The 9,775-nt window shown below is 34.4% G+C and overlaps 1 protein-coding gene across 1 annotated transcript; it reads left to right on the top strand.

The window, feature by feature from the left end:
• The first annotated feature begins 20 nt into the window (after positions 1–20).
• LOC132171857 (trans-resveratrol di-O-methyltransferase-like) lies at positions 21–2,308 on the top strand. Its single transcript, XM_059583269.1, has 2 exons — positions 21–999; positions 1,711–2,308. The coding sequence occupies exons 1-2, from the start codon at positions 124–126 to the stop codon at positions 2,011–2,013; spliced, it is 1,179 nt and encodes a 392-aa protein (XP_059439252.1). The 5' UTR covers positions 21–123; the 3' UTR covers positions 2,014–2,308.
• Positions 2,309–9,775: the final 7,467 nt, after the last annotated feature.

Here is a 9,775-nt window from a genome sequence, read left to right on the forward strand (position 1 = left end):
TGTCTAAAGTAAAGTTACCCAAAAATTAAATTACGGTATAGTGTAGCATTTCCGGAAATGAAAATGCAGCAGACTCAGTAGTAATAGACCACGTCTCCTCTACAAACCCGTCTATATAAGAAGATGGTTCAGAAGCGAGATGTGCAACAAGCTCTGCAACAAAGATATATATCATCATCAATGGATATCGTTCATAGCAAGGGAGCAACTGAGCTATTTGAAGCTCAGTCTCATTTGTACAAACACATATTCAGCTACATAGATTCCATGTCAGTCAACTGCGCCATTCAGCTAGCCATACCCGACATAATCCACTCCCATGCTCGACCCATCACTCTTCCACAGTTGGCCTCCAAGCTTCACATTCACCCCAAGAAAACCAGCTGCCTTCACCGGCTCATGCGTTTGTTGGTGCACTCCGGCTTCTTCACTAAAACAAAACTTCATCATCATCATCATCAAAATCAACCAGAAGATGATGATGAAGAAGAAGAAGAAGAAGAAGAAGGCTATGCTCTCACACCTTCCTCTAGGCTCGTCGTCAAAGATAATGTCACCAGCCTGTCACCATTTGTTAAAGCAATGCTGGATCCGGTCCTGGTGAGCCCCTGGCACGTCTTGGGAGATTGGCTTCAGGGGGGGAGTACTCAGGAGCTGACGCCCTTTGAGAAAAGGCATGGGATGAGCTTATGGAACTACTGCAACCAAAACACAGAGTACGGTGGCGTTTTCAATGAAGCCATGGCCAGTGATTCCCAGCTCATGAGCTTCGTCGTTGACGACTACAAGCCCATCTTTGAGGGCTTGGGTTCGTTGGTTGATGTTGGAGGGGGTACCGGGACGGCGGCGAGGATCATTTCTCAGGCATTCCCTCACGTGAAATGCACGGTGTTTGACCTTCCACACGTCGTTGCCAACCTGCCGGAGACTACAAACTTGAAATACGTTGGTGGTGATATGTTTCAGTCTATTCCTTCTGCAGATGCCCTTCTCTTTAAGGTTTGCAAATATATTTCTGCCTCTCGAAAAGCTTCGTTTCGTTTACCCTACTCTTCATGTTTGTTTCGGGACTTTTGCAATTGTATTTTTAAGGATATCGATGTTTTATTAGTTTGCAATATATGTCACTCTTGTCATTAAGATTTATAGTTAAATCAAACTGTTAATAGGCAAAATGTCTTTTATACCTTTGTAAAACTTAGAAAAATATATATAAAGTTTTTCTAATTAAATAATTAATTTTAATTTTAATTTTTTATATATATATAAAAAAATAGAACAACGTGATCAACTAATGACTAGCTGTGAGTCGGCCGATATTTATTTTGAGTATTTTGGCGTCTTGTATTAAGATTTAAACCTAAACTCTAATAATAGATGTGACATTGCAAAGTTTTAAAATGTGTTAACCTGACATTGCTATTTTTTAAACTTTATAAGATTATAAAAGTACCAAATTAAAACATCATGGGATAAGCCAAATTTCCTCCTAATTTTATTTGGAAAGAGTACTACTGTTCATGTCCACTAATACTGGTCAAAACATGAATTTTTCTACCTTGTCCGCTGGATTTTGGTATTTATGTCTTTAACCACAGTTATGTGTCTATCTATCGTAAGAATTTTGCAAACTTCCATAGTAACATAATATATATATATATATATACACACCTGTCTGATACATTGTGATATATATGTAATATTTGGCAGTGGATTTTGCATGATTGGAGCGATGAGGAATGTGTGAAAATTCTGAAGAGATGCAAAGAGGCGATTACAAGCAAAGGTAAGGAGGGAAAGGTAATAATCATAGACGTGGTGATAAATGAGGAGAAGGATGAAGATGATATTACTAAAACAAAGCTCTTCTTTGACACACTCATGATGGTTCTGCTCCCTGGAAAAGAGAGGGGCAAGAAAGAATGGGAGAAGCTTTTCGTCAATGCTGGCTTCACCCGCTACAATATAGTTGCTTCCTATGGGATGAAATCCGTTATTGAGCTTTATCCTTAAGATTAAATTAATTAACTATGTGTGTGTGAATTTTAAGATTAATGTGTCTCAAGCCTGATGCCTTATAGAATAATGCTTCCGTGCGAGCATAGGAAACTTAATGGATCATGCTTCTTAATTAAAGTTGTTTTCTTAAGGTTGTTTCAGTGTATTTATATGCACAGGTGGCTGAAAGTTGGGTGGGGTTGTCTTTTGAATTGTTTTCCTCGTACCTTGTCTTGAGTGTGCTGTGTAGCTGTGTAAGTTGTAACCCAAATAATGAGACACGATTGGTGGTGCCCCTGATAAAGACATGGCCCAAATTCTATGGTTTTAAAATTTTCATGTTCAGAAATGCTATTTAATATTGGTGGCTTTAGCTAAAAAGAAAATTGAGTGAAATTATTATCACAAATTTGACGTGTTGCTCTTGTCAGCCCAAGCTGAAAATTTTTCACGAACTTGGGTCAGATTAGGGCTGAATATAGCGGACGTTTACTAACCGCCTAACCACTTAACCGTTTTTGGATGCGGTTAGAAAAAATAACTAACCGCTTATATATATATAAAATGATGTTGTTTTGATGTTTAAATATATAAAAAATGTATAAAACTCTAGAAACGATGTCATATATAATAAGGTATTACAATAATATTTTTAATTTGTTTTTCTCTTTTATTTTATTTTATTATTATTTTTTTTTTCTTTTAAAAAAGGGTAAGTGTTTAATCGATATTACTAGCCACTTTTTCACCCCTTGCTCGGATCATACATTCAAAAATTTAATTGTCTAACTTGAGCTTGAGTTGAGTTGAGTTTGTCGAGTGCTCAGCTCAGCTTGAATGAAATCAATTTCAACGAGTTCGAGCTTAGCTAAGACTCTAGCAAGTTGAGTTTGGACTGCACATATTTCATAACTCAACTCAAATAGACATGCTCATAAACAAGCTAGTTCTAAAATCTTAAAGCTCGGTTTAGTTTGATTCGACTTGATTCCCTATGTATGGTGTGCCATATCAACGTTTTCATCCTTGCTTATCGCAAAGACCAGGACTAGCATATTATGTGTAACCAACTTCCTTCAAGATAAGATTGATCAAACAAACCCGGAGTGTTGTTTCGGTGTTAAAGAACCAAATCTTTTCACCCCCAGAACTCTCTTCAGTTAATTTGGATTCTGAGAGCTTCAAATGTTCCAGCTTTTCTATGACCCTTCCAGTTGCCAGACCAAAACATCATCAATGAAATGATCAGGGAGAGATCTTTGGTTACCAGTTGGTACTTGGTTTCCCGGTTTCCTAGTTGGTACCCAATTTTTGTTGACACACCTACTGGCAGTGATAATTCTTTTTGGAACAAAAAAAGGAAAATATTGATATAAAGTCATATCCAATTCTTTTTGGAACAATAATATTAGAGGTTTTCATGGAAATTGTGATAATTTATAATGTTTATTTTCTTTAGGAGAAAATTCACTTTATCCTCCCTAAAGTTTAAAGTGTTTTTTAATTTGAATTCTAATGTTTAAAAATTTGCAATGTATTCCCTAATGTTTCAAAATTTTTTAATTGAGACCATCCGTTATTATTTTCCGTTTGGAAATCATCTCACGTGCGTCTTACGTGAAATTTTTATGCATTCTCTTCCAATTTTGTCCTCATTTCCTGGTTTACCGTTCCCTTCTACTGCATTCCCCAAAGCCACCCCTCTCTTTGCCGCTCCTCCGCCCTCCACATCTCAAATTCCACTAATTCCACCAAAGCAATCACTACTGAAATTTAGAAAACGCCTGCTGCTCCGGATGCTTTCATTTCCCGATTTGCTGCCGACCAGCCGCGAAAGGGATCTGACATCCTCGTGGAGGCACTGGAGCGCCAGGCCATGACCTCCGTCTTTGCCTATCCGGGAGGCACGTCTATGGGAAGATGCTATTCCTCCCCAATATGTGATTCAGATGGGAAAATTTTGAGTTCGCTATTCATCAAAAAAAAAAAAAAATTGAAAGCTAAGATTTTTGCTTCCTTAGCTCTGTTTGTTTCGACGGAATATATCTCCTACTAAAATTTTCTCGTAAATAAAACAAACAAATAAATCTCTGAGACTCTCTTTCTCCATACAAAAAAAAAAAAAAAAAGAAAAAAAAAAAGAATTTCTCTAGCAAAAATTTTCCTGTATTAATATTTTCTACTGAAAGCACAAAAGTTCAAAAATTATCCCTCAATTTTCTCTCCAACCGAACAGAGCCTCACGGTATCCAAATTTCAGTAGCGTACATTTGAGCAATATAAGTTCGCAATTTCCTCCGATCAAACTGCGAACTCAAATTTTTTTTTTTTTTTTTGATGAATAGCGAACTCAAAATTTCTTCCCCTCCACTTCGAAAATTGAGACTTTTGACCGATGGGAATGCGATCATAAGCACTGGTGTTGAGAGTAAAAGAAGAGAAGGCATAAAAGTTTCACGTGAGACGTATGTGGGATGATTTCCGTCCACTTAGATGATACTTAGTAATGGTGGGTCTCAATTGCAAATTTTTGAAACATTAGGGAGTACATTGCAAATTTTTAAACATTGAAATTCAAATTAAAAAACACATGAAATTTCAGAGGTAAAGTGAATTTAACTGTTTTCTTTAAATAAGAGACACGTTTGAGTTGTTTTAGGATATTTAAAGCATTATTGGTCTTTTGAAGTGACATCTCCTTCCACCATAAAACAAGGAGTCGAGGCTGAGGTCTTTTTTTTTGAGATTATTAGTTGAGTTTCTATTATTGTGCTAGAGGTTGCCTGTCTTGGATTTGAACAAGATGAGCTTGTTTTGTGAAGTGAGGTCTCAGCCAAGCCAAAGGTTGGATGTTTGTCCAATATAGAGAGCATTTTATATGCCCCGAAGGCTACAGGCTAGGGGACGAACCTGAGGGCCAGGGGCTAGATAATTGCGGTTAGCTTTCTCCCTGTATAATTTATCGTGTGCTTTCCTGATTAACAGTATAGAGCTGCCTGGAAAACTAATGATGACAATGGCACAATTAATTGTGCTTGCTTAAACATCAAATCAACTTATTGAAGACATTTTTTTTTCCCCCAAATCTTTTTCTTACTTGATTATACATGGATAGATGAATCAATCATTCATGGGTATATATTACTTGAAAAGGAAAAGACTTGTGGACATTTCCTCAAATACCTGCAACGTCAAAGACTATATTTTACTCTTCGCAATCAGCTTTACTCTCTGCAATCGTAACAATTAGATGGGTGCATTCCATTGCCAGGAAGGAGTTGCAGCATTCACTTCTTTAAAGTAAGAGCTAGCAGCTTTGTCAAACTCTTCTGGCTTTGGAAGAACAAATTCATCCCTGTTGTTCACTTCTGCAGCATAGAACAGATTGATTGATTTTTTATTTTTTATTATTATTTTTTTTTTTATAAAAATTGTTGTGTTTGTGATTGATTGTAAAAGGGGAAGGATTGAATTGAATAAAACTTCTCTTAGGGTAGGAGTCAAAGCATACAAAATGTTGGATCAAATTCTTCAATGACTTTCCCGTAGCTCTAACTCACTTATTTATAGGAGGATCATTTGATCCTTAATTCACCTTAAAGATACTGCTTTCTACTCGTCCAAATAATTGGGCGACTTTCTAGGAGCCTGCTTGTAATTAGGCTTTCTAGTAGTCCTCAATTCCTTTGAATGACTTTGGCTGATTTATTCATGAGACTTTGTCTTGTAGGCCTGTTGGTATTTGGACCCTTATCACTCATCTTTCGAAATACCTTCTAAATCTTGGTATTTTGGATTAGGCCTCGAGACTCGAGTTCCTTCTGATTCTATCAATCTTTTGGGTTGTGTGTGGATGTGGTTGATATATATGCACGTCAATTTTTGTCATCCAATTATTATATCGAGAGGATGGGTTGATATATACTTACTCTCACTTCATTACATAAACCAATTTCTTCACTCATAGGTGGCTTTTAAAACCAATATTAGAATAAAATCTAATAAATATTCATCGCATATTTAATGGTTATTTTATATAGGTGTAAAAAAAATAGGTTTAAAGAAGTGGAAGTAAATGTAGCATTATTCTATTGTATTATAATCCACTCAAATTTCATGTATATAAATAAAGAGGCAGATTGTTATTGTTATCTAAGAAGGTATCACTAGGCATCTGTTAAAATGCATTTCTTTCGATGTAAAAATGGTTTCCGAGGAAATATGTTTGCGGTCAAAAATATTTTTGAGGAAAATCGCTAAATTTTCTATTGTTTGTTTGAGACCTTTGAAATTTTATTGAAAATGTTTTTCATTCTCAATGATTGGAAACGTACCGATGCCTCGTATTCCACCCCTTGATTAGGACTTGGGCTGGTTGGCCCATTGAAATCAAGTTCTATCAATTCCTATTTGTCCTCTTTTATTTAATGAATTATTCGAAGAGTAAATGTATGTAATTGCAAACAAGGCAAGTAATTTGGAAGAATGCATTTCGGGTGTATTGTTTGGTCCTACAAAAGAAAAAATTGCGATGAGGAACACATGGGATCGATGCCTTTTTCATACTTTTCTAGATCTAATCAAGAAACACGTTGGTGATGTCTCAATATATAAATTGCAAAATCAAATGATTTTTTTATTTATATAATATTGATGGATCCAAACTTTTGAATTTATGGTGATGTCTCAATATATTATAATAAGATATGATATATTAAATTTTCAATGTTAAATTTCTCGAAAGTTGTATCCAAACCTATGATTCAACGTGGGAAATGGGGCAACCCCATGGTAAAAAATATCCCTTAATTACCTAACCTTAATACAAGATAATATTATAAATTAAAGAAAGATAACCTTTTGGAATTTCTTTGTTAAATATTAATTAAATTTTTTATTTTTTATCAGCTTAAAGTTTTGGGGTAATTAGTGATTTAACTTGATATTAAAATGTCTCACTAATTGGAATAGAGTTTTAAACTTACAAAAAGAGAAGTAATTCTAAAAGTCCCTCTTATGTCACTCAAAAAATAAGGTGGTTTTTAAAATCACGATTTGATCAAAATTCAATAGTGATCGATCATAAGTCTAATGATGATTTTAAAAACCATATTGAAGGGACACACAAGAGGAACTTGTAGCATTACTCCAAAAAAATTGTTAAAGCATTAGTTAAATAATAAAATTTATAATTTTTATCAGTTTAAATTTTTAAGATAATTAGTGATTTAACACTCTAAGCTTCATGCCTATCCTCATGGGTTTAGTAACATAGAAGGATTTTTTTGGGGCCGGCTAACATTAATAAAAAAAATATAAAAATAAAAAATAAAAAATTCTGTTATATTCACCCTCACCTTGCATGTTTATAAAATGTTGAAAGAGTTGCAAAGAAAGTTTAGGTAATAATAGTGCAAACATTTGATTGTATACAAATATTAAATTTGGAAATCAATGAACGTGGTGGAAAAAATTATTTTAATATGTAGAAAGAAAGAAAACCTTATTGCATAGCAACTAGCTAGAGAGCTGGTTGGGACTATTGATGGGAAAAAGGAAGAAAAAGTTAGTGGAGACAATAGGAAAACACATAATTTTACATGTGTTCCTACTTTAATTACTCCTTTACCAATATGTTTTTTAAGAATATTATTTACCTACTTTTTTTTTCACTAATATTTTTTTAATGCTACTTTTTGGATTTGATTGCGATTATTTGATGATGCAAGGTGCTGCTACCTTATGTTTTAAGTCTCATTTACCTCATGTTATCGCAAGTCTTTGTCTTTGCATAAATAACGTTTGTGAAAGTATTAATAATTGAAAATGAATAGTGTTAGAAATTATATTTTTAATCCTATAACGCTAATGTGTCAGTTCCAATTAACTTTTATAATTTTTTTTTTTTTAAATGATGATCCAAGAATTGGTTGGGAGTTGGGACCAACACATCAATATTGTGAGATAGTTGTAAGATAAAAATGTAGTTCCAACCCTTGGATATTAATATTTTAACAATGACTCATCCAATAGTTAATTGAGATTGTTAAAGTAATAGTTAATAAACTCGGCTGAAATTACACATTCAAAAATTTAATAGTTTTGTCTGAGTTTGAGTTGAATTGAGCTTGTCAAGTGCTCGGCTTGAACTTGGCAAATCTTCTAGTAAGCTAAATTTGAATACACATCTCATAGCTCAACTCAAACATGTATCCTCATAGACAAGTTAATCTTAAAACCTTAAAGTTCAATTTGGCCCGGGTCGACTCGATTCATCCCTAGACATTATGGAGTGCCGTTATAAGTTCATAACAACGCTTTCATCCCCACTCGGGCTTCTTGTGTCCTTTGCTCACTGCTTACAGGCGCGGGACAAACAAAAGCTAGTAAGAATGACCTTTACTACTCATCTTTTGAAGCCCCTTTATCACTTACCCTTAGCAAAGCACCCAAAACTGACCCTTACCACTTATTTTTCGAAACACCTTCCAACTCTTAGTATTTCGAGACTCGAGTTCCTTATATATGTTGGTATCAATCTTTTGGTTTGTGTGTGGATGTGGTTGATATGCATGTCAATTTTAGCCATCCAATTATTGTTTCGAGAGGAGTGGTTGATATACACTTACTCACTTCGTTGCACCTATTTCCTCACACCTATAGATGGTTTTTAAAACCACCACTGAAATAAAATCTAGAGTTAAATACTTATTCATTCTATGAGGTTTTACAACTTTATTTTTTGATTCTTAAGATTTACTTTTAATTTATTACTTGTAAAAAAGAAAATTTATTACGTGGTAAGGGTGTGAATCTAGTCATATTTGATGATTTAGCAATTAGGACACGTATTGAAATGTAATTGGTTTCCAAGTCAATGACGTGGATTTTCGTTAAGTCTACTAACGGCAAATGGATAGAAGGACCATCTCGGTCTTTAGGCAAGCCACAGGGACCTCCTATGATCAAAAGTAAACTAAGGGTCAAAAAATAAAGTTGTGAAACCCCATGGGTGAATAAGGTATTTAATCCTAAAATCTAATAAAAATTCATCTTATATTCAATAGTAGTTTAAAAGCCACATATGGGTGTGAAAAAATTGGTGTAAGCAAGTAGGAGTAAGTGTATCAGTATTCTATTGTATTATAATCAACTCAAATTCATGTATATAACTAAGGAGGCATTGTGTTTTTTTTTTTTTTTGAGAAAAAAAAAAAATTCACTTCTTCATTAATCAATCAATCAACTAAGGAGGCATTGCTAGATTGTTATTGTAGGCATATATATCATTTGAGTGTACCAGTTTATTTTGGGGTGGGGATGGGTTAGGGTTATCTAAGAAGGTATCACTAGCTAGGTCCCCAAGAGGTAGATCAATCGGCTGAGACCACGCCTAATGAAGCGAAGGTCATTAGTTTGAATCCTCCTCCCCTCCTTGTGCGGACATATCAAAAGCACTTAAAATGCATTTCTTTTGATGTAAAATGGTTTCAGAGGAAAAAGGGGAAAATCACTAATTTTCTATCGTTTGTTTGGGACCTTTGAAATTGTAGTGAAAATGTTTTTCATTGCTTGGTTGATACAAAAAGATTTTCTAGCAATATTGATCGGAATTAATTAAACTGATGCATTTAATCCACCCCTCAGGACTTGGTATGTTTGGCCCATTGAAATCAAGTGCTATGGTTTTATACAATTCCAATTTTTCCTCTTTTATTTAATGAATTATTCGAGGACTAAATGTATGTAATTGCAAACATGGCAGGTAATTTATAGT

This window comes from Corylus avellana, chromosome ca2 (assembly GCF_901000735.1).
Source record: "Corylus avellana chromosome ca2, CavTom2PMs-1.0".
NCBI lineage: Eukaryota > Viridiplantae > Streptophyta > Magnoliopsida > Fagales > Betulaceae > Corylus > Corylus avellana.